This window comes from Lagenorhynchus albirostris, chromosome 13, assembly GCF_949774975.1.
Source record: "Lagenorhynchus albirostris chromosome 13, mLagAlb1.1, whole genome shotgun sequence".
Classification (NCBI taxonomy): domain Eukaryota; kingdom Metazoa; phylum Chordata; class Mammalia; order Artiodactyla; family Delphinidae; genus Lagenorhynchus; species Lagenorhynchus albirostris.
The window spans coordinates 58,081,209-58,107,671 of record NC_083107.1 but is presented as its reverse complement, the minus strand read 5'-3'; the positions used below and the strand labels follow the sequence as shown (position 1 = coordinate 58,107,671).

Genomic DNA, 26,463 nt, shown 5'->3' with positions numbered 1-26,463 from the left:
TTTGCATTTTATAAATAAATAACTACAAATAAGCTAAAATGTGTTATTAAAACATGAATCCACAATTGTACACTTTAAAAGGGTGAATTTTATTGTATGTGAACTGTATCTCAATAGAGTTGCTTTAAAAAAATTAATAAACCCTTCAAAGTATCACTCAATTTTATTATAGTAACATATTAAGATAACAAATTCATCAAACAGAATAACTGATACAATTTTGCTCAACAGTTTGGGGTCAGAATATTTAAAAATGAAGAGAGGGCCATTAGGTAAACATATGATATATACCTTTATATCCCTGTGCATTTTTCCTTTACTGTGAAGATAGTATAATCCCTGGAGTTTCAAAAAAAAAGAAAAATTAACAAGACTTTACTACAGAACACCCTTTGGGATTTAAAGTCATCAATGAGTAGTATTCTGTCTTATTTATTTACTCATCACAGAAAGCACTAGTGATAATCATTTTATTTTACCAGAGTATCCGAAAAGATAAAAGAATCGAGAAAATGAGAGGCGGAGCTCAGTTTGAACCACTAATTTTCCTAAGAGAAATAATTTTCACTAAACTCTGCAAATAGTTTGAAATAACTTTTTAAAAGTAAATATCCAATTTGTATCAGAATGAGTTTCAATCCCATAAGAATGCTTAATTTTCAAGCTTTTCTTTGGTATTAAGAGGAATATAAAAATAGATAACCAATCCATAGTGCTTAAATTTTAGGAGGTACATTATGATACTGAAGCTTTAACGTGTTTATTTGCAAATATAATTTGAGTTTACTACACAACTTTGAAATGTATTAAATTCAAGAGTTTACCAAACTAGAATATTTAAATCCTTACTCTGCTTAACAGGTAATGCACAATAATTAAACATTTAATTTAATAAAGAACATTACTTTTTAATTAACATTGAATTTACCTGTAGTGTTTCTCTGCTAACATATGCAATTTGCAGTTCTGACAGAGGTCCCGTTACTATAAGAGGAAAAAAATTAATGTTAATAAAATTAGTCAAAGTATGTTTTTCAATAAGAGACAAAGATTACAAGTTCCCCTAAGCAATAGACTTAATATACTTAAATTCTACTAAAAAGTAAGCTTCATGAGGGAAGGAATTTTAAAAAATCTGATTTGCTTATTGTATCCCCAGTGTTTAGAACAGTGCCTGGCATGGAAAAGCTACTCAGTGTTTGTGGAATGAATAAAACATTGAAATAGTCACTGAAATTAATTACATTTTCATGTTTACACCTGATCATATTACCTCTTAAATGTTAAAAGAAAGAAAGCATGGCCAAGATGTTTAGCTAGTTTTTATTAAAGCTTTTTAAAAAAACTGACATGTAACATTGACTAGGATAAAAATCAATACTTTTCCCCTAAAATTATTAGCTTTATAGATATAAAATTAATACATGTTCAATATAAAAAATTCCAATCAACAGAGACAGGTCTTTTCCTTATCCAAACCAGTATTACTCAATAATAAACAATACCAATAGTTTGGCCTATAGTCTACCAGATGACTCAATGCATACATGTTTTATATAGTACAGGTATGTAGTGCACAAACACATAAACATAAATGGAATCATATTACACATACAATTCTGAAACTTGCCTCTTCACTTATCATGGACATCTTTCCATATCAATATACATAGCTTAATCATATAATATTTGAATATTTCCTCTGTGCACATCTTTCGACTTATGAAAAACATTTAAATAGTTTTCTCTTTCTCGCTATTAAATCACTTTAGAATAAAGAAGTTAAGTTAGGCAGGAAAAACTATTCTAGAAACTGAATCAAATTCCAACCATGAAATCACGTGCTAGACAGTGATCTCCCATTTACCTAAACTTAACAGCTTTGTAAAAATGCGTAGTTCAGAGTACTTGTATTTTACAATTGTGGAAGAGAGAAATCTATTTCACTTAGATTCTTTTGGGGACAAGACTAAGTTTAAATGAGGATAAACCATATAGAAACTAACTTCCGTGGCTTGTAAGCCTACTCTCATCCAGTAAGATAGGCCTTCTTGAGATGTGTGTTCCCACAATACAGCAAATAAGATAACCTGAAAACCCTGAAAGTTAACACCAGGAAAAAAAATTTTAAATAATCTTTTAAATGCCTAGCTAAGCTCATAAACAGTAAGAGACTTGTCCAGAAGCCAAACGCAAAAACGAAAATGTAAAACAGAATGGTAAAAATGACAAATAGTCTAGTTGTCTCTTAGGGGAAGGCCAATCTTAGTAAGCTAGGGCTTTAGTTTTATCCCCTACATGGGCACAGAAGAAAAGGTTACAGCTCTGTAGAAGAAGAGTTAAAACAAACACCCACATAAAACCAGAATCCTTAAAGGGCTACACCCTCATTAAAATAGTGGACTAGCAGCAGATGACTAGGGATTTGTGTGTCACGGCCTGGGATCTGGACAGGAGAAAAAATGTTTCCTCTTAGAATTTAAAAGGCCTCTTCTTCACTCAGGTTTAGGGTTCAAATATATATAGAAAACAATGAGGTCACTGGGGTCCCAGGGAAAAAAAAATCCAACACTGTCGGAAGGACACACTCTCAAAAGCCATATGGAATTCCCCCTGAAGATGATCTCAAAATTATGAAACAAATGAGAAAAAAAATTCACCATAAATGATATAACAATGCATAAAGTTGTTAAAGGACAATATTAAACAGAAAGAAAAATGTTCAGTGAAAAATAGAGACAAAAAATCTATTATGTTGGAACAATAAAAGGTTCTAATGTTAGTTCTCAAAGAAAAAGTAAACAGAAGGAGAGGAGAAGGAACTCATGAAAAAATGTAACGTCAAAAGTTGCCCTGCTGCCCTCACCCTCGTGGTCAAAATATGTCCATGAATTCTCTAATACATCCCCCTCAAGAGCTGGAACTTAATTCCCTTCCTGAGTGTGGGCTGGACAGAAATGACTTGCTTTTAAAGAACAAATTGTGGTGGTAGTAACAGAATGCAAATTCTGAGACTACATCATAAAAGGTTTTATGGCTTCCTCCTTGCTCTCTGGCATCATTTCCTCTGGGAGAAGCCAGCTGCCATCCTGTGAAGACACTCAAGCTGTCCTATAGCGAGATCCTTGTGGCAAGGAATTGAGACCTCCTGCCAATAGCTATGTAAGTGAATCATCTTGAAAGCAAATCCTCCAACCTTAGTCAAGCCTTCAGGTGACTACAGTTCCAGCCAAGAGCTTGACTGCACCCTCACGAGTGACCATGAGCTAGAATCATCCAGTTCGCAGACATTTGGTCCTGCCCCAAACCTCCCTAAGACTTTTGGTCCACACCAAAAGGCTCTTGATATTTGTTCATATTTGGTCCTGCCCAAAATGTCCATAAGACATTGGGTCCATGCCAAAAGATCCTTGATATCTGGTCCTGTCCAAAACCATGTGGCATGAACCAAATATGCTCATGGACATTCTGGACAGGACCAAATTTCAAGGATTTTTGGCATGGACCAAATGTCTTATGCATGTTTTGCCCTGTCCTGCAAGGGAAATCACCCAATTAAACCATTCTTGAATTCCTGACCCTTAGTAACTGAGATAATAAATGTTTGTTTTAAGATGACAAATTTTAAGATCATTGTTATACAGCAATAGATAACTAATATAGTTCTCCTTTCAGGAGAGTTAAATTTAAAACAATCATTTGGAGTAAATGATGGACGTAAGACAAAATATAAAATTTGGCTTAATGGTACTTTATAAATAAGTGGAAATAATTTTAAAAAGGAGGCTTTAATCAAAAAAAATTTTGCATGATGGATCAAATTTGGTTTGTATACACCAGCAAAGAAACAAACAAAACCCCACAAGCACTGTGGTAATTAGAAAAGTAGAACTTGTCTTTCACCAAATAAGGTAATCCAGGATATTTATTCTACTCCCCATAGAATGACAACATGATGAAAGAGAGAGAGGAGAGGAGGAAAGAGACACACACACAGAGAAATGGAGGTGTATGTTTTATATGGTGATGCAAGCAGACAGCAGTGTAGACTACAGCCAAAGAGGAGTATACGTTGCCATGAGGAGGTTATCTGGTAGAAACCTGGGTGCAATCAGAGGTGTGCATACAGAGAAAGACAGGGTTTGGGGCTGCATATAAGCCTGTATATTCTTAGCATGCATGTTTGAGAGCATCCAAGTTAATACGAAATTATTTCTTCCACTGACCCAGTTGCTGTATAAACAAATCAGTACTAACAGATTCATATCACTATGTTACTTCCATCAGAGGGATGAAATGGAATAACAATCATGACAACCTATCTCTGTAACTAAATTGGCTTTCTTGCTTCTTAATGAAGAAAACAGAATCAGACACCTAAGACCAATCATGTATATCTGATGGGATTACCAGACAATCTAAGACTAAAAAATAAGTATGCTTAAATAAACTAAAGATATAAAAGAAGGGATGAAAAATTACAAGGAAAGAATAAGACAAAAAATGGAAAGAGATGTGAAATAGAACCAAACAATTTCTAGAAATGAAAAATATGGTCACCAAATTAGGTGTACAATCAGTGAACTGGAAGATGGTTACGAGTACCCTCAGTGCTCTGAGGGATTAAAAAGTGGAAAAATGAAGCTCACTTTAAGAGACATGGAGAGCTAATGTACATCGAACTGAAATTCTAGAAGGAGAGATCAGAGAACCTGAAGGAGAAAATATTTGAAGGGATAATAATTGATCATTGTCAGACTTGAGAAAAGAACTAAAATCTTGGACATAAGCACTTCAAGTCCCAAGCAGGAAAAGTAAATCTACATTTAGATACTAGAAGCACCAGAAATAAAGAGAAAAATCTTAAAAGCAATTACAAAGAAAGGAAGATTACCTGTAAAGGATCAAGTCAGCAGAAAGTACCAAGAACTACAGAAACTAGAAGACAATAGTCCAGCATCTTCGAAATGCTAACAAAAATACCTGTCAACGGAGAAAATGTGCCTATGTCCACTTAAACTATCATTTAAGAATGAGGATCAAAGACTGAGAGTTTACCACTAGAGGCCTAGCTGAAAAAATCTTCAGGAAGAAGGAAATCAGTAAGTGTGGAAACAATAGTAGAGAAATTAGTCCAAATGAAGACAAAAAAAGGGGAAAACAGCTTTTTTAATTTATAACAAGCTTCCAGAAATACCGTGTATGTTCTGCAATGCAAAATGATGACAAATATTTCTCAATTTTCACTAAACCTTTGAAATCAAAATGTCATTAATAAAAAGGAAAATTTTCTCAAATATGAAGAATAGCCACACACCTAAAAAAAAATATTCTCAGAAAATAACTTTTTTTGTTTTTCTTGCCTCCTTTGTCATAGATTAGTTGAGCATAGGTGTGTGGGTTCATCTCTGGGCTTTCTATCCTGTTTTACTGATCTATATTTCTGTTTTGTGCCAGTACCATACTGTCTTGATTACTGTAGCTTTGTAGTATAGTCTGAAGTCAGGGAGTCTGATTCCTCCAGCTCCGTTTTTTTTTTTTTTTCCAGTACTTGGGCCTCTCACTGTTGTGGCCTCTCCTGTTGCAGAGCACAGGCTCCGGACACGCAGGCTCAGTGGCCATGGCTCACGGGCCTAGCCGCTCTGCGGCATGTGAGATCTTCCAGACCGGGGCACAAACCCACGTCCCCTGCATCGGCAGGCAGACTCTCAACCACTGCGTCACCAGGGAAGCCCCAGCTCCGTTTTATTTTCCTCAAGATTGCTTTGGCTATTTGGGGTCTTTTGTGTCTCCATACAAATTTTAAGATTTTTTGTTCTAGTTCCATAAAAAATGCCATTGGTAATTTGATAGGGATTGCTGAATCTGTAGACTGCTATGGGTAGTATAGTCACTTTCACAATATTGATTCTTCCAATCCAAGAACATGGTATATCTCTCCATCTGTTTGTCTCATCTTTGATTTCTTTCATCAGTGTCTTATAGTTTTCTGAGTACAGGTCTTTTACCTCCTTAGGTAGATTTATTCCTAGATATTTTATTCTTTTTGCTGCAATGGTGAATGGGACTGTTTTCTTAATTTCTCTTTCTGATCTTTCGTTGTTAGTGTATAGGAATGCAAGAGATTTCTGTGCATTAATTTTTTATCCTGTAACTTTACCAAATTCATTGATTAGCTCTAGTAGTTTTCTGGTGTCATCTTTAGCATTTTCTATGTATAGTACCATGTCATCTGCAAACAGTGAAAGTTTTACTTCTTTTCCAAGTCGAATTCCTTTTATTTCTTTTTCTTCTGATTACTGTGGCTAGGGCTTCCAAAACTATGTTGAATAAGAGTGGTGAGAGTGGACATCCTTGTCTTGTTCCTGATTTTAGAGTAACTGCTTTCAGTTTTTCACCATTGGGAATGATGGTTGCCAGGGGTCTGTCATATATGGGCCTTTATTATGTTGATAATGCCCTCTATGCCCTCTATGCCCACTTTCTGAAGAGTTTTTTTTTTTTTAATACATTTACTTATTTATTTGTTTTTGGCTGAACTGGGTCTTCATTGCTGCACGTGGGCTTTCTCTACTTGTGGCGAGCCGGGGCTACTCTTTGTTGTGGTGCACAGCCTTCTCACTGTGGTGGCTTCTCTTGTTGTGGAGCACGGGCTCTAGGTGCGTGGGCTTCAGTAGTTGTGGTACGTGGGCTTCAGTACTTATGGCTTGCAGGCTCTAGGGTGCAGGCTCAGTAGTTGTAGCACACAGGCTTAGTTGCTCCGTGGCATGTGGGATCTTCCCGGACCAGGGCTCAAACCCGTGTCCCCTGCATTGGCAGGCAGATTCTTAACCACTGCGCCACCAGGGAAGCCCTCTGGCGAGTTTTAATCATAAATTTGTGTTAAATTTTGTCAAAAGCTTTTTCTGCATCTATTGAGATGATCAGTAGGTTTTTATTCTTCAATTTGTTAATGTGGTGTATCACATTGATTGATTTGTGTATATTGAAGAAACCTTGCATCCCTGGGATAAATCCCACTTGATCATGGTGTATGATCCTTTTAATGTGTTGTTGGATTTTGTTTGCTAGTACTATGTTGAGGATTTTTGCATCTATATTCATCAGTGATACTGGTCTGTAATTTTCTCTTTTTTGTAGTATCTTTGTCTGGTTTTAGTATCAGACTGATGGTGGCCTTGTAGAATGAGTTTGGGAGTGTTCCTTCCTCTGCAATATTTTGAAAGAGTTCGAGAAGGATGGGTGTTAGCTCTTCTCTAAATGTTTGAAAGAATTCACCTCTGAAGCCATCTGGTCCTGGACTTTAGTTTCTTGTAAGATTTTTAATCACAGTTTCAATTTCAGTGCTTGAGATTGGTCTGTTTATATTTTCTATTTCTTCCTGGTTCAGTCTTGGAAGGTTGTGCTTTTCTAAGAATTTGTCCCTTTCTTCCAGGTTGTCCGTTTTATTGGCATAGAGTTGCTTGTAGTAGTCTCTTAACGATGCTTTGTATTTCTGTGGGGTCTCTTGTAACTTCTCCTTTTTCATTTCTTATTTTATTGATTTGATTCCTCTCCCTCTTTTTCTTGATGAGTCTGGCTAAAGGTTTATCAATTTTGATTATCTTCTCAAAGAACCAGGTTTTAGTTTCATTGATCTTTGCTACTGTTTTGTTTCTATTTCTTTTATTTCTACTCTGATCTTTATGATTTCCTTCCTTCTACTAACTTTGGGTTTTGTTTGTTCTTCTTTCTCTAGTTCCTTTAGGTGTAAGGTTAGACTGTTTGAGATTTTTCTTTTTTCTTGAGGTGGATTGTACTGCTATAAACTTCCCTCTTAGAACTGCTTTTGCTTCATCCCATAGGTTTTGGATCGTCGTGTTTTCATTGTCATTTGTCTCTAGGTATTGTCTGATTTCCTCAGTGATCTCCTGGTTATTTAGTAGTGTATTGTTTAGCCTCCATGTGTTTGTGTTTTTTACGTTTTTTTTCCCTGTAATTGACTTTTAATCTCATAGTGTTGTGGTTGGAAAAGATGCTTGATATGATTTCAATTTTCTTAAATTTACTGAGGCTGGATTTGCGACCTAAGATGTGATCTATCCTGGAGAATGTTCCATATGCACTTGAGAAGAAAGTGTAATCTGCTGTTTTGGGATGGAATGTCCTATAAATATCAATTAAATCTGGTCTACTGTGTCATTTAAAGCTTGTGTTTCCTTACTAACTTTCTGTCTGGATGATCTGTCCATTGGTGTAAGTGAGGTGTTAAGTCCTCCACTATTACTGTGTCACTATCAATTTCCTCTTTTATAGCTGTTAGCATTTGCCTTATGTATTGAGGTGCTCCTATGTTGGGTGCACATATATTTATAATTGTTGTATCTTCTTCTTGGATTGATCCCTTGATCATTATGGAGTGTCCTTCCTTGTCTCTTGTAACATTCTCTATTTTAAAGTCTATTTTATCAGATATGAGTATTGCTACTCTAGCTTTCTTTTGATTTCCGCTTGTATGGAATATGTTTTTCCATCCCCTCACTTCCAGTCTGTATGTGTCCCTAAGTCTTTAGTGGGTCTCTTTTAGACAGCATATATACAGGTCTTGTTTTTTTATCCATTCAGCGAGCCTGTGTCTTTTGGTTGGAGCATTTAATCCATTCACATTTAAGGTAATTATCAATATGTATGTTCCTATTACCTTTTTCTTAATTTTTTTTTTTTTTTTTTTTTTTTTGTGGTATGCGGGCCTCTCACTGTTGTGGTCTCTCCCATTGCGGAGCACAAGCTCCGGACGCGCAGGCTCAGCAGCCATGGCTCATGGGCCCAGCCGCTCCATGGCATGTGGGATCCTCCCAGACCGGGGCACAAACCCATGTTCCCTGCATCGGCAGGCGGACTCTCAACCACTGTGCCACCAGGGAAGCCCTTGGGTTTGTTTTCGTAGGTCCTTTTCTTCTCTTGTGTTTCCCACTTAGAGAAGTTCCTTTAGGATTTCGTGTAGAGCTGGTTTGGTGACACTGACTTCTCTTAGCTTTTTCTTGTTTGTAAAGCTTCTGATTTCTCTGTCAAATCTGAATGAGAACCTTGCTGGGTAGAGTATTCTTGCTTGTAGGTTCTTCACTTTTATCACTTTAAATATATCATGCCACTCCCTTCTGGCTTGTAGAGTTTCTGCTGAGAAATCAGCTGTTAACCTTATGGGAGTTCCCTTGTATGTTATTTGTCGTTTTTCCCTTGTTGCTTTTAATAATTTTTGTCTTTAATTTTTGTCAATTTGATTACAATGTGTCTCTGTGTGTTTCTCCTTGGGCTTATCCTGTCTGGGACTCTCTGTGCTTCCTGGGCTTGGGTGGCTATTTCCTTTCCCATGCTAGAGAAGTTTCTGACTATAACCTTTTGAAATATTTTCTCGGGTCCTTTCTCTCTCTCTTCTCCTTCTGGGACCCCTATAATGTGATTGTTGGTGCATTTAATGTTGCCTCAGAGGTCTCTTAGGTTGTCTTCATTTCTTATCATTCTTTTTTCTTTATTCTGTTCTGCGGTTGATTTCCACCATTCTGTCTTCCAGGTCACTTATCCGTTCTTCTGCCTGAGTTATTCTCCTATTGATTTCTTCTAGTGTATTTTTCATTTCAGTTGTTTTATTGTTCATTTCTGTCTGTTTGTTCTTTAATTCTTCTAGGGTTTGTTAAACATTTCTTGTACCTTCTCGATCTCTGCCTTCATTCTTTTTCTGAGGTCCTGAATCGTCTTCACTGTCATTATTCTGAATTCTTTTTCTGGAAGGTTGCCTATCTCCACTTCACTTAATTGTTTTTCTGGGGTTTTATATTGTTCCTTCATCTGGGACATAGTCCTCTGCCTTTTAATTTTGTCTGTGCTTCTGTGATTGTGGTTTTTGTTCCACAGGCTGCAGGACTGTAGTTCTTCTTGCTTCTGCTGTCTGCCCTTCAATTTTTTTTTTTTAATAATACATTTGAAAAATTGTTTTATTTTATTTACTTACTTATTTTTTGCCTGTTTTGAGTCTTTGTGGCTGTGTGTGGGCTTTCTCTAGTTGTGGCGAGCGGGGCTTACTCTTTGTTGCGGTGCATGGGCTTCTCACTGCGGTGGCTTACCTTGTTGCAGAGCATGGGCTCTAGGTACGTGGGCTTCAATAGTTGTGGCACGTGGGCTCAGTAGTTGTGGCACCTGGGCTTAGGTGCTCTGCAGCACATGGGATCTTCCCAGACCAGGGCTCAAACCCATGTCCCCTGCAATGGCAGGTGGATTCTTAACCACTGTGCCACCAGGGAAGTCTCAGAAATAACTTTTCATGAAGCAGAAATGTTCCCATGTTTTTCCTTCTGGCTTTCTTTTGGCCATGTAGCACGGCATGCAGTACTCTAGTTCCCCAACCATGGATCCAACCTGTGCCCCTTGCAGTGGAAGTGTGGAGTCTTAACCACTGGACCACCAGGCAAGTCCCTCCTTCTGGCTTTCAAGGCTCTCTAGATCTGACCACACTCTCCAAATACACCCTAGACAGACCAGTGAGAGTGATCTAACATGTCACACCTTCACATCACTGTGCTGCTGGAGTACACTTATGTCTCTTCTTTGTATCCATGGTTTACCTATCTTTTAAAGACCAATTTAAAGCCCACTTTCTTCATTAAGCCTTCTAAAACAGTTCCAGAAAATCTATCCTTTCCTGTTTCCTATTCCAACTGAACTAACTATATATAATATACCTTCTTTAGAATTAGCAAATAATTCAACTGTGTGTAATTTCTCAACTTATAAAGTGAATGCTCCTTTCGTCTGTATATATCTTAAATTTCCTTATGTATCCAAATAGCATAATGATAAAACACACTTGCCTCAAAACAACATTAATGTTTAACATAGTAAATAACTGTATTTTAAGAATTTCTACTTAATCTCTTTCACATATACTTTGGTCTTACCATGATAAATATCCTGTAAAGAACCACCTCCACAAAACTCCATGCAAATCCAAAGTTTATCTCGCCTATAAAAAGAAAATAAGCATTATCACATTTTCATGATTAAAGTTATTTGAAGTAACAAGTATTTTAAGGTCGTATGCCAATACCTTGAAAAACCACATAAATGCAATGTGCTAAGAGAAAAGCTAATATCTATGAGTAAACGAATTACTTAACATAATGTGTTGCTGTAACTCAACCCAAGGTTTTAATCCTTAAAATACACGATTTGTAGGATGTAAAGATGTCATTTGGCACATCCAAATGAGAGAAAATGTCCCTTTAGTTAAAAAGTCCCCTCCCTCACAGTTTATCCATCTACCCTATGACTGCATTATAAAAGTTAAATGTTAATTAAAAGGTTCATACCAAAAATTACATAGAGAAGATTCATCAGAGAATAGCCAATACATCTCAAAGTGTATCACTTTGATGGCTCTTCTCATTGACAAAACAGACAAAATGTAAACTTTACCCTCATATCTAGACTCAACAAAGATCTTTCCAAAATAACCTTTGTTAAAAATTTATCACTCACTTGTCTTTAGTAGCATTTCTCTTTCACATTCACATTATAAGACAGCATAACCACATAGTCACAGGAGAAATAATTAGCAAAGCCATAATCTCTTATTCCTTTGTTGAATCATTCATTACTTCATCTCAAAATGTAACAGGAAATGTACTATTCTTGGGGGGCAGAGATGGAATAGAAAGTCTCTGAACTCAGCAAGCTCAGTCTAACACGGAAGAAAGATTCTGCCTTAATAATATGTTGGTGTCTCTTACCACTGCATTCACAGTGCCTAGAAGAATACCAGTAAATGAATACTTATTTCATAAATGAATGAATGCATGAGTAATTGAAATAATAAACAAATCGATTAGTACCAGGATCAGCAAATTATGGCCAGTGGGCCAAATCTAGCCTGCTGCCTGATTTTGTATAGCCCAGGGACTATGAATGGTTTTCATATTTTTAAATGGTTGGGGGCGTGGTTTCAAAAGAAGAATATTATTTCTTGACATGTGACAATTCTGTGAAATTCAAATTTTAGTGTCCATGTAAAGTTATGTTGGAATACAGTCACACTCATTCATTTACATATTATCTATGGCTGTTTTTGTACTAAAACAGCAGAGGTGAGCAACTGTGACAGAGAGAAACATACGAAGTCCACAAAGCCTAAAATATTTACTATATGGTCATTTACAGAAAAGGTTTGCTGACCCTTGGACTGTATTATAGTTTGATTAATGCACAATTCAGGCATGTATAAAGTTCTGTGAGAACCCAGAGGTAAAAATAATTAGGAGAGTCAATGGAAATTTTAAGGGAGGAAATAACATTTGAGTTGGGTCTTGAAGTTAAAGTAGGAATTCACCACTAAGAGACAGGGAAAGGGCCTGTGCAAAAGAATGAAAATTTAATGACACATTTTAGAGACCGTGGGTGATTTAGTGTGAGTTGAACTCAGTCTACCTGAAGAGAGAATGGCAGGAAGTGAAGCTAGAATAGGCTGAGGTCATACTGTAAAACAGTGGTTGGTTTGTATATTCCTCAGTTTAGTTACTTTCATCTGGATAGTCTCTAGTTTGTCAATGTCTCTTAAAATGTGGCACCCAGAATCAAGTACTAGTCTGAATACTGCATGAACAGTGCATTAACAAGTGGAGCTGTTATCAGGATTGGACCACATATGGCAGTGGTGGTGTGATTAAGCAGACCTGAGAGGTGAGCTGACTTGGTTGGGTGTGATGGACCATGCACCATATATCAAGGGAACACAACCTGTCAGTGTGAAGGTCAGCAAACTTAAAAGAGTACAGAGTAAAAAGTACCATGATTCTAGAGGCAAAGCTGAAGATAGTGAAGCCCAGAGAAAGAAATCAGGACCTCAAATTCACAGGTGGTCCACATACCAGTGAAACTGAGTCATGACTGCTGATGGTAAAGTATGACCTAGTTGCCCAGTGGCCTGGTTTGAATAACTCACAGAATGGATGCCTGGGGGCTGGCAGATGCATGGTCTCATCCAAAACGATGAAGGCATTTATGACTGGTGACTGTTACACAGGGAGAAATTTAAATCCCCCTGAGAGTCAAACAATTATGTCCTTTATATGAACACTTCTATTTCTTATTAACTTCAGCTTCTTAGCAACTGCATTCAACTGCTGGTTTGCAGTTTGAAGTTAACTAAAACCTCTAGATCTTTTTTTACATAGAAGTGGTCAGATGAGTTTCCTTTCTAGCTCCCTATTTGTATATCTGGTTCACTGAAACTATGCACAGGACCTTGTCCTTATTTGTTAAATTTCATCCTTAAAAGAAAAAAAAAAAAGAAGTTTTCACATGCATCTTATTAGCTCTCCAATTATTTTACTTAAAATAATTGGAGACACTATTGTGACACTATTTCTAAGTGTAAATACACCCCTCCTACCCCACGCTCCAGAAGTCGTTGGTTAGAAAGCCCCTAATCAGGAGCAAGAGCTTTGCGTATAAACTATGTGGACCTGCACTACTGAGTTTACTAATGAGCTTAAGGAGCATTAGGAGTAACTTTTCCACTGGTGACATGAATGGCACTCTAACTACGTAGACTGCTCAGAATGACCATTTGGCACCTCTCTGTGCCGCTGCTTAAACTGAGGTATAAAACTGGCAAGTCTATCAACCAATATTCTTTGAAATGATGCTTAGACTCCAATTTAATATGTGTAATGCAGGATTTCATAGCCTGATCTCTCTAGACTGAGTCCTTCCTCTAGAACAGTGATTCTCAAAGTGCGGTCTGGAGGCCTCTGAGAGTCCTGGAGATCCTTTCAGGGGGTCAGCAAAGTCAAACTCATTTTCATAACAACACTAAAAATTATTTGCCCTTTGCACTCAGTCTTGAAAATACAGTGGAGTTTTCCAGACACTACAGGAGCAGGAAGTGTGATGATGATGTCATCCCTCTGACAGCTACTGGAATATGTGCTTCTGTATTCTTGTTTCAAATGTTTCTCGATTTTAATATCTAATATAGTAAATAGCAATAGATACAACCCATACAAACCAAAGCTCTTTGGGGGTACTCAATCATTTTTAAGAGTGTAAAATAAAAGGGGTTCTAAGACCAAAGTGCTTGAGAACTACTGCTCTAAAGTATTTTCACATCTGCTGCACATGAAACTTTCATATAAAATTCCTGCCTCAAGGGCTTAAGCAACAGGCAGCAGGGACTTCTCACATCTCACAGAAACTGGCTGAATTGTTTTGGGGTCTGCTCAGGATAAGTAAACTGCTTAGTAAAGGACCTGGACTATATGCCCAATAAACGTAAGCTGTTTTCTACTCCTTTTGTTATATTTTGTCTTGTTGTGTTTTATTTATGTGAGGCACCTTAAACTGCTCCTGGAACTCAGTGAAGGTGTAATTAAGTAAACTTGCCTTTTTCTTTTCTTTAAGAAAAAAAATAGAAGAGAGATGGGATTGATTTGACATAACTTCTTACTAAAGTAATGCTAATCACCACTTCCTTCCTATAAGCGCTCACTAATTATGTGATTAATAATTTATCTTAGATGTTTGCTGGGGACAGATGACTGACATCAAGTTTAACAGTCTGTATTTTCTAGAAATCACCTTTTCCTTTCCTTTGCAAATTGGTCAATGCTGATCACTAATCTTTTGACACCCCTCCTATTTGTCAAGACACTCACGACAGTGGATGGCAATCATGTCTGCTATATTTTCAGTATAGTAATGAGATATAATTTATATAAATCTAAAAGGCTTACATTCATTTAAAGTGTCTGGTGCTCTATAATTATCTAGTCACCTATCTGTACTTCAATTCCTTCTTAATAATGCTTTTATTAAGCATTATTTTCCTACCCTTTCCAGTTTGAAAACAATTCTCCTTGTAAAGAAAATGGATGCAGGAAATGAGTTCTCTGCTTTCTTACATATTTCAATATTATACCATCCTCTACTTGAAGCTGGTCTACCCCCTTTCCCACCTTGCTTAAAAACACAATTTTCTGTTCACTCTATGTAAAATGACTTTCCAACTTACAGACTGAGAAAAAAAAATCATAATTATATATTTAATACTTTACCTTTTAAGATGCCTAAAACACTTTACCTTTACAACATTCTATTTAGTTAAGTCTGCTATTATCAAAAACGCCTGAATATTCAGAGTCTATTAGAAAAATGACTTCCATCTGTTCTAAGAATGTCTCTCTTGTGATGGTAAATCTGCATTTGCTTTTGGTCACTCACCAAGCCATCTGCCTAACGGGAAAGGACTTGAATCAGATCAGTCCATTCGATGCAGGCCAATAAATTACAAAATCTTTGTCCCTGGGTATCTGAACTAAAATAAAATTAATCACTGAGGTAAATATACAATATATCACTATTAATTCTCTGGCTCAACAAATCCTTATAATTCTTCTTTCTTATTCTGTAAAATTATCTTTCTATCTGACAAGGAATAGAAAAATAAGTAGAGGGGGGAAAAGTTCACTATTTTCATCTTCTAGTTCAATGTTTACTAGAGCATATAGGAACTAACATTCTAATAACTATTTCATTAAATTAAAGAGGTTATCATTTCTAAAACACACCTTTTAATCTTCCCACACTGAACTAAGAATAATTATTTATGTATTTTGCCCAAATATAACATGATTTAAAAAGAAAAATAAAATATGAGCATGATCACCAAGGATAAACAGCTCTCAAATGTCTGCTAGAAACTAGCAGACCAGTCACTCCCCCGGGACAGGATGCCTAGCCATGCCCCACACTGCTGTACCCTGTACTTTACTGTAGGTTATCTTGTTGACCAAAGCACTTGCCAATGGCTACTCCATCACATTCAGCAAAATAATTCAACTGTAACCTCAACTGTCAATGTGAAAAACGAAAAGTTTAATAACTGCTAGATGTTTTAGTTTAGGATAGCTCATGTTAATGTGTGCTGAATTAAAATGTTTTGGTTCATTTTTAAACAAATAGGCAAAAACGACCGCATTCCAAAAAGTTATACGTAACCCATCCACCTTCTTCCCCTTTAACAATGAGGGGTAGCTATGTATTCAGAGGATACAAGGCGACCTATTTCTCTATAATTGTACTTAACACTCCCAGTTTGGCATAATATTTGACAAAGAACGGGTCACTGGACAGCAGTCCTATGTGAAGTATGTTCCCCAAAAGAAACCACTGCACAGTTAAATCAGTTTTAGAAATGTCATATCCTACAGTCTTCTCTTCTCTTGGAAATTAACAACGCCACTGGTATTTTAAGGTCTCTGAGAAATCCTGTGGCGGGGGAGTGGGGCACAGAATAGAAGGAGAAAGGGAAGGAGGAGGTGTGGAGAGGGAAGAAAAGGTGGGAAAAGGAGGAGGAAGATTAGAAAGAGGGGAAGAAAGGGGATGGAATGTTGGGAAGGGGAGAATGGAGAAGAGGAAGAAGGGGAAAAGATAACAGAGCAGAGGGGAGAGGGAAAATGAAGAAGAGAAAGAAGAAATACAACTTCTCTAATTTTGTTTAGTTCGCTACATCCCCCAATTATTTTTTCCATAGACCCATTTTTTCACATATCAGCATCCCTCTGAACAAATGTTCCATAGAAATACCCCAGCAATACTGGTATAAAGAAGTATCTCAATAAGGTAGTTCCACCAAATTTCTTAAAGAGGACTATTAGTGAAAAACTGGTAAAATCCAAATGCAGTATCTTAGTTTAGCTAACATATTGTACCAGTGTTAATTTCTTAGTTTTGACAAATGTCCCAGGGTTATGTAAGATGTTAACACCAGGGAAAGCTGCGAGAACTCTTTGTACTATCTTTGCAACCTTTATGTAAATCTAACATATTCCAAGATTAAGTTTCCTTTTTTAAAAAAAGACAGTAGCTGGGTATAAACTAAAGTGACTTAATTTACTTTATTTTCATAGTGTGAGCATTCAAAAACGCATTTTCAGTTAAGATTCTGTGGTTTCCCTGGCAAGTCCTGTCTCTGGCTCTAGAAAAAAAATTTCTTCCAGTTTCTATATAACTCAAGGGACTACAAGTCCTGGCAAGTCCTGTCTCTGGCTCTAGAAAAAAAATTTCTTCCAGTTTCTATATAACTCAGGGGACTACCATCTCTTTCTTGGATTACTGTAATAAATGTACCGTATAAAATTAACTGACTCCTTGTCTCAATACCCTACACCCCAAGTCCATCCCCCCATAGAATATACTACCTCTGTGTTAAAACCTTCCAACAAGTATGCTCAATACATATAGGTCCTAATTAAGGCATAAAAGGTTTCTTTTTTGCCTAAATCTCCACAGCCTTAACCTGCTGAACTACACCCTTTCCCCTTAAACTCTAATATGAGATTATTTGCTATCTCCTGAACACTTCATGATTTTTTCATGCATCCATTTCCTTTGTCAGAAATTACAATTTTCTACATACATATACACACCACAGTAAATGCATACTAATCCTCTAACACCCAGTATTTGGGAATAACATCATTCAAAGAGCTCTCTCTGATTCCCTTTGACAAAATCAAATATTCTACCACATCTTTATCACTTTATATCTTACGTCAAAATGATTACTGCACCTAGCATTGCAATTATTTGCTCATGTCTATTTTTTCTATTCAATAGTAAGCTCCTTAAAGGCAAGGACTGTTTTATCTATCTTAACATCTCCAGAAATCAATACAGCACTCTAGACATCCTAAGAAATAATGTAAACACACTTTGTAAGTGGTGATGATTCATAAATATATTATTACTATGAGTTAAATCATGTTCATCTAAACTACTACTCTGGATTTCAAAGGTTTAAAATATCTGATCTAAATAAAAGTGTTTTCAGTGCATGGATCTGACCTTCTGACAGCTCATCTTTTGAGGATCATTTGCTGTTAGTCAAAGCTGAGCATTATGAGTTCAGACTAGAAAGGAATGTTCCAATTTTCTTAATTTATTCTTAAAGGATATGCTGGGCGAAGGAATGCTTAGAAGAATCTGAAGTTAAGATCATTTAGCTCTACTAAATGATCGTTTAGCTCTACTGAGAATAAAGAATAGGTCTATGGTGATTTAAATCTGTTGTTTTGTAAATATACACACAGAAATACACAGATAAAAATATTTACCACACCAGGTCTATTTACTTTAAATTCTAAACTTTCAGAGAAAAGTTTTCTCTATCCAGTTCTTGTTGTACAGTATGTGTAATTAGGCACTTAATAAACACAGGCTTTTAATGATGTTGAAGAGCAAGTAAGGACGGCCCCATCAAGAGTATCAGGCTTCTCTGTCTTACAGGAGCTCAGTCTCAATATTCCTTTGGGAAGTGAGCATAGCTCACTATAACCCTGTTATAAAATACGCTTCTGAACTTAATTATTTGCTGGTCATCTATTCAGTAAATTCATAGGGTTAAGTCTGATTTCCTGGAGGGGAAATTTATTAATGGTCAAACCACGTTACTTCAGTTTACTCAATTTTTTGGTCCAAATTTGTTATAATAGGCTATAATGCAACAAGATAGAAGGAAGAAGGTCAATAAGAACAGTATATATTTTAGGGGGTTTGTATCAAGTTCAAACAAACAAGCTCATTGCCTTCTGAAAACTCATTCAGTAATGAGAAAGAAGCCAAGAAACCATGTTCCCTCTGAGACTAAATCTGCCATTTCCGGACTAAGTAATATGTACACCAAAAAGACTGCTGGCTAGGTACCTGCAGAGCCAGGTTTAAATCCCAGCACCAACAATGAGTAGCTGGATAACCTAAAGAAGTCATTTATCCAGCAGTCTCTCTTCTATCAGCAAAAAAAAAAAAAAAGTGGGCTAAGTGACAAGACCTCTTGGTCCCTTCTAGCTCTAACACCCCACAAGGCTAATCATTATCCCATAGTCCAAATTTGCCTGAGTCTAGACTTTAATTAGTGAAGCAGGGAAGAATTTCTATAGAAGAAAAGAGCTAAAGAAAGAGAGGATTAATCGCTGTTCCACATTATACTACCAATTGCTTTCGTATCACTTTCATCAACTACACGTTACAGAATAAAATTATATGTTTAAATCAGTTTTCCTATATCAGATCATACAACTCCAAATGAACACGCTTTATTAAAAAAAAAAAAAAGAATGACCCTAATTTTGTCTGTTTCACGACGGTTTCTGGGCAGTTTTGCTCTCTGTATCCTTATACTTAGATTAAAATAAAAGTATCCTCTAAAAAAAAATCCATCGAGTTACACACAAAACAGAAACTTGCACACTGTTCTGTATGTATACTATGCTTCAATTTAAAAGGTTTACTTTTAAAAAAAAGGATATTCAAAATACAGTCAGAATACATGGTTCCTGATATCTAAAAGTAAGTACAATTTTTGTTAGGCATAATCTCAAATTGGCTCTCTTGTAGCATGTCTCATGGTTAAGGTTAAAGAGTGTGTTACTACAGAGTTGTGCTATTTTGCCCCAAGTCTCAACAAAAATGAATACAAACCCAAAAGGAATTCTGTATTCCGGTAACAAGATCAAACGTTTTGCTGCCTAACCTGTGTGGGAAGGCTCTTGCCTAAGTAACCCAGAAAGTCAAATGTCCAGTTTAGCTTAATGTTACTTTTTGAATTTTGAGGGGTGGGGTGGGTGGGTGTGAAGTACTGGAAGTTTATTTGGTCAGCTTTTTTGGCAAGGAAGTAGAAAGGCCAAGTCAAAAGTCATGTGATCCATAAGCACAATACCACAGAAAGAACTAGGACCCTCCTCTGTCAATAACTTGAAATGAGACTGTGAACGAAATACTCGATGTGAAACTCTCAAACACCTTATTTGTAAAATGGAAATAATATTTACCATAGAGTAATATTCCTAACAGCGTTGTTGAAAAGATCAAATTAGGCACTAACCTGACGGTATTTAAAAAACAGTTAACAGTAATAGTAATCATAGCAATAGTAGTAGCAATACAAGTTAACATTTATTGAGCATTTATTATATGCTCTAACCATTGTTCTTAACACTTTACTTATACTTACCAACTACCCTTGTAGTTATCACATCATGTATCTATTATTATTATCCTTATTTTATAGATGAGGAAATGGAGGCACAGAGTGGTTAAGTAATTTGCCATAAGTCACAAAGTTAGTAAGTGATGGAGTCAGGACTCAACCAACCCAACCAACCTGACTCCAGAACTCAAGCTCTAAACTACCAACTATACTACTGTCTCTGTGGCAAAAAGATCATGCTCATTTCACCACACCAAGGTTGCCATGTAAGTGGGTGGGGATCTCCTGGAGTAACAGGTTAGGCTTTGGATGGTCCCATATTTCTGGAAGACTCAGAACATGTTTGAGAAATTCTCAGTTCAATGTCCCTGGGGAAACACAAAAACTCTTAAAAAAAGATCTGTTTGCTCTTGGGGGAAGAAAACTTTGTAATGCTTCTCCCAAATGAGTCTAAGTAGGATCATTTTGTTAGGACCAATAACAGTGAAATAAATTGTTTTGAAGTGACAATTTACATGTGTTGGCAGAAATCAGTTATTTGTGTCATGAGCTTAAATGATTGTAAGGGACTTCTTTGAGCTGATGGAGTAACTGCCTGTGCTGGGTCTGTCCATAAGATAAAAACTGATGCAGAAACTGTTGTTAGGTTGTTGTCTGAACCACCCACCATTAAAACAGTTTTAAACTGGCTGTTAAAGAACCCATTCAAAATGTTTAACAGCCACTGACCTCGGGGTAGCACCTGTCCCTACGTGAACTAAAGTCCCATTAAACCCACCCTTTGACCTCGATGAAGGTGGACAATCAAAGCTATCCAAGAGCGGTTAGAATCAAGAAGAGCTGGTCCGCCTGGCCTTTCACAAGCTGGAAGGAAGAGAGGGCAGAAGTGCCCCATCTTTTCCATATGCTGTGCCTGCATCAGAAAAGAAGTGTTTTGTACTTGGCTCACAGACAGAATGGGAGCTGTAATAAGATACATCCTTATTCTTACCCTACAGTATATGGGAACCAAACAGAAGAGTTTTTTAAATACCTAAGAAAACATTCTCTAATCCTTCCCCTTTGGAAGGAACCTTGGAAACAACTAGGTCACAGCGCTCAACTCAACGGCATACAGAAGTGAATGGAAACGCAAGATCTGGCCTTGAGGTCATCCCCTATGGAATATGACCTGGGGAACCTGGCTTGGTCCTGCCAAACCAAAACAAGGGGCGGCAAATTCAGTCCTTCTAAGTTCACTTTAGGACCTGGGAAAATAAGAAGTTAGTAAAATAATTATAATTCCTAGTCCTCTGAATAAAATGAAGGGAAGGGATGATGCAATACTTTGAGGCTAGAAGCACAAAAGAAAAAAAAAGGTTCTAAAGGTTCTAATAAAAACAACAGATATACTTTGTAAATTCACCCAAGACTAGAAGAAAGGGGCAACAGAATGGCGTATTTAGATCTCTGGTCTACCACAGGAAGACTAACCATAAAAGTCAGTTTTTACTTGCCAGCTTCCTCACTGAAACTACACCCAGAATTCCCAAGAGTATAACAGACAAATCATGGACTATGGTATGGGGTACAGAATTAACATAAAGAGGTCATAAATAAAAATTCCATTCATATGAAGATATCTTATTTTCAAAGCATGAAGAAAACTACAAAACTTGGTATTAGAGCTAACTTTATTTTGTTAAATGTATTAGGTGATGGAAATCATTACTGCTTTTCATAAGGGAAACAAACAATGTACCTGAGATAGCTTCCAAAATAAGCAACAATATTTGGGTGCTTACAGTCTTTCATCATAATAATTTCTTGCTGCACAACTGCAAAGTCTTCTCCTAGAATAAAAAATAAGCAAGTTGAATATTTAGTAGGTAAATTTCAAAATGTCGATTTCTTTCAAAACATAAAAAATGTTATTGATATTATTTTTAATGACAATTTCAGTCCTATCTTGACAGAAAGTAAAGTACAATGATTAAAAAGTATGAACTCTGGTCCCAGACTATGTTGGATTCAAATCCCAACTCTGTCCCTTACTAAGCTGTGTGAACTTGGGCAAGTTACTTGACCTCTCTGTGCTAATTTCTTCCTCTGTAAAATAGGGATAAAACTAATAATAATCTATCTTATATGGCTATTGTAAGGGTTAGGTGGGCTAATGTATGTAAAATGCTTAGAACAGTATCTGACACAGAGTAAGCACTAGATAAGCATTTGCTATTATTACAATTATGCCTTGGATATAATCATCATATAATTCACTAGAAATACATTATGTTTTCCCTTTCTTAGCAAATAACATTCAATATAATTTTATTTGTTTATTTATTTTTGGCTGCGTTGGGTCTTCGTTGCTGCGTGTGGGCTTTCTCTACTTGTGGCAAGCAGGGGCAACTCTTCGTTGCAGTGTGCGGGCTTCTCCTGTGGTGGCTTCTCTTGATGCGAAGCATGGGCTCTAGGCACGTGGGCTTCAGTAGTTGTGGCACGCGGGCTCTAGAGCGCAGGCTCAGTAGTTGTGGCACACGGGCTTAGTTGCTCCGTGAACCCGTGTTCCCTGCATTGGCAGGCGGATTCTTAACCACTGAGCCACCAGGGAAGTCCCAACATTTAATATAATTTTGCACAAGGAAGCAATTCTTTTTTAAGTTAGGGCAGGAACCCTTATACACTGAGACTATCAAATGTACCTCCACAGCTCTTTTGGTAGAGCTGAGAGGCCTTACTCTAGCAGTACTGGTTTACCAGAAGCCCCCCCCCACCCCGCACCACCACCCCTGCCACAGGCTTATCCTGTATTCAAGTGCCTTGCTCCAGCTGTGCTGGGATGTAGAATGGGATTGTATTTAAGTCTGGTCAGACTATCAGCAAGTATCTCTCTCCTTCTACTCCCTCCCTGCCCAAATTCTTCAAAATAAGATCTGGCAATCCTGTAACAGTGTCACACATGTTCCTGGTTCCTGAATGAACATTTGTCATGGAGAGAGACAGAACTGCCATGAATGCAAATGTGGTAAACCAGAGACTAAGCAGAAAGAGAACACGTGGAAGTGCTTACATTGAAATCAAAGCAGCTTTGTATTACTAACTCAGTTTTTCAAGCATTATATACTATGAATAGCCTGATTAAATGTATATTAGTGGCAGAATCAAAAATAGGTTTCCCAAACTAAAGTTTAAATTGTAAATATGAGGTTGTTATGGCAAGCCCTTGACACTTCTGGCCTGGCATTTTCCTACTGTAAATGTAACAGGCTTGAAAGTAGCCTAACCATGAACCATCTGAACTCAATATCAAAACCAACCTTACTGCCCCAGTGACAAGGGAAGAAGTAGTAGAGAAGATACAGTATGTCAGATTCGTAATTTCTGCAATGAAATGGGTACAAAATCAAAGTTTTCCAAAGGGAGAATAGAAAATTTTTATGCCTTCAAAATCTCAAAAGAAAATCACTGAACTAGGATCTTCTGGGTTTACTTCCCACCAGTAAGAATTTCTGATTCAGTATATTAAGAAAAATCCAAGATAAACATAATAAGGCCATAATGAGACGAAGTCCAATTTTCAGGGATATATGAAATACTTTGAAAGTTCTAAATTTTGCTTTTCACCTGCCTTTCGATTATACTTTTCCCCAATTCAGTGACTGGGTTACATGAGATCAAAGTTGATACAGTCAGCCTGAACTCTAGGACTAGTTTAATAGTTAGAGGACAGCAGCTCTCTTTCTAGGAGCAGCCCTGAAGCTGTTAGTCGTCACACAACGTCCAAGGCAGCCAGCTTTAGAATAACACTGACCTGCAGAAAACACTGAGAAGAAACACGAAAAGGGGGGAAGAAGGAAGGCACATGACCAGTGTAATTGAGCTACTACAGGAAGCCTCATCTGCCTGGTAATTTTCAGATATACCTGTTCATGACCAATAAACTCCTTGTACTGTTTAAGCCACCTTGAGCTGTGGTTTCTATTATACCTGTAAGCATCACTGCATCAATGTCTTCATGTCTATGTCCTCACTGGAATGTTACAGCATCTAGGACAGGAATGATACCTTCATCATTTCTGTATCCCTAGCACCTAATATGCAATCAATGAAGTTGTTACCTGAATGAATCATAATAAGAGCATAATCATAATCATAGCACATAATTCTACTACATGATGACTCTAAATCAGGAGCATCTGCTTTGGGTTTAATTTCATCCAGTTATTAGCATGTTTTATACAATTGTTTGTTTGCTACTCCTGTGGTTTCACTAAAATCTATGAATGGCTTTTTAAGCCTTCAACCATGTCTTTCCCAGGAAATGTTGTTGATCCAAAGTGCATCCTTTTTGTCCTATTAAGTCATCCCCACGTGATTATGACAATGGCCAAATTAAATTCAGTATTTTTGTGGGGAAAAAATCCAAAGAAAAATTCCACAATTTGATTTTTAAAGGTAACTGAAAAAAGGTAGATTTGGGTAGGAAAAAAGAAAGCAGTTTAATACATTAATTAATCCAAAGGAGCCTAACAGAGTTAAAGGACTTTCTTCAAAGTTCAAGAGAAATACATTCTAAAGGATAAATTAATAGCCCCCCCAATGGGATGGTTAGATAATTTTGAAAAATTCTTTCCAATTCTGAGAGATTATGAATTTTCGGTAAAATTTTTGACATTAAAATGAAGAATACATCTTCCAAAGGATGGCAAAAATAAAAACAAAACCTAATTGAGAAAAATAAGCAAGCCTACAAGTAGAGCAGATCATGAATAAATCAAGTAGACAGGCAGAAAAATACAGACTTACACATGCAAAGTTCTCAGAATAAACATGACACAATACTAAGTGTTCAATAAATGTTAACTATCTGTAGTAGGCTGAATAATGGCCCCAAAGATGGCCAGGTCCTAACCTCTGAAACCTGTGAATGTTACCATACATGGCAAAAAGGGGCGTGCAAGTATGATTAAGTTAAGGATCTTGTGATGGGGAGTTTATCGTGAATTATCTGGGTGGGCCCTTAATGTAATCACAAGTGTCCTTATAAGAAGAGGCAGAGGGAGACTTGACTATAAGAAGGCAAGGAGCAAGATGCTATGTTGCTGGCCTTGAGGATGGAGGAAGAGGCCAAGAATGAACGAATGCAAGGAATGCAGCTCTAGAAGCTGGAAAAGGCAAGGAAATGGATTCTCCCTTAGAGTATTCAGAGAAAGGCAGCCCTGCTAAGACTTTGATCTTGACCCAGTGAAACACACTTTGGACTTCTAAATTCCAGAACTTTAAGAGAATAAATTTGTGCTGTTTCAAGTCACCAAGTTTGTAGACCTTGTTAACATAGCCACAGGAAACTAATACGTGATTACTATCAACATTATCACTTTGGCAGAGCTGGCTAGCCATTCACAAATAATCTGTGCCCTCCCTTCCATAATGTGGAAGTTACTGGTGGGAGGCAATTATCCCATCAAAAGACATTTCCCAGTCAACGTGATGTGCCAAAGAGAACAGTTCTTGCCAATGGAATGCGAGCAAAAATAATGTGTCATTTTCCTACTCTTTCTTTTCCCATTAGCAGGCTACATGACACTGTGAGGTCCCAGAAAATTCAAGTCTGGGTCCCTGAGTCACCCAAAGAAAGAAAGTCATCCAACAACTTGAACATCTGCTCTAAACTATTGCATAAACTTGAAATAAAATTATATTATGATCTAGCTTAGTTATTTCAGTAGCTAGCATTATCCTAAACTGATATAATTACCATCCATTTACGAAAAAGGTTGTCCAAACCGTAGGAGGGGCTTCACAAATGTTTTAGTGGGTTAACAAACACGAGACTCTGTCCCTCTAATAGAGCACAGATATAATGAACAAGATCATAGGCATTGCTATTTGCTTTTATTTTTTATACAATTTACTTTATTTTTTAATACAATGCTTTCCTGTAAAAAGCTATATTTAGTCAAATATGTGAGAGCAAAAGGACAGTTGAATGTTATGGGGGTGGGTCTCTCCCTGAAAACTACAATAAAACATAGACTCCCTAATACTTCCTTGCCTTGTTTGTTTGTTTATTTATTTATTTATTATTAGTTTTGGCTGCACTGGGTCTTCATTGCTGCACGCAGGCTTTCTCTAGTTGCGGCAAGCAGGGGCTACTCTTTGTTGCGGTGCACGGGCTTCTCATTGGGGTGGCTTCTCTTGTTGTGGAGCACAGGCTCTAGGCGTGTGGGCTTCAGTACTTGTGGCTCGCGGACTCAGTAGTTGTGGCTCATGGGCTCTAGAGCACAGGCTCAGTAGTTGTGACGCCTGGGCTTAGTTGCTCCGTGGCATGTGGGATCTTCCTGGACCAGGTCTTGAACCCATGTCCACCTGGCAGGTGGATTCTTAACCGCTGCGCGACTGGGGAGGCCCTCTTGCCTTTTTAGATACAAACTGACAATCACGGTATTTCCAACATTTCATACAAT

The 26,463-nt window shown here is 37.2% G+C and overlaps 1 protein-coding gene across 3 annotated transcripts in view; it reads right to left on the bottom strand.

Annotated features, from left to right (window-relative positions):
- The window catches only part of MAP4K3 (mitogen-activated protein kinase kinase kinase kinase 3), a 188,466-nt gene that overhangs the window by 74,649 nt on the left and 87,354 nt on the right, over positions 1-26,463 (bottom strand). For 2 of the 3 annotated variants that reach the window (XM_060169878.1, XM_060169879.1), the window contains exons 3-6: positions 21,756-21,846; positions 10,932-10,996; positions 929-984; positions 292-339 (exon numbers count right to left, since the gene is read on the bottom strand). In XM_060169878.1, coding sequence (XP_060025861.1) covers positions 292-339; positions 929-984; positions 10,932-10,996; positions 21,756-21,846 — 260 coding nt within the window. Of the gene's footprint in view, positions 1-291; positions 340-928; positions 985-10,931; positions 10,997-21,755; positions 21,847-26,463 lie in introns of those variants that run through there. The other variant, XM_060169880.1, reaches the window with a different exon arrangement.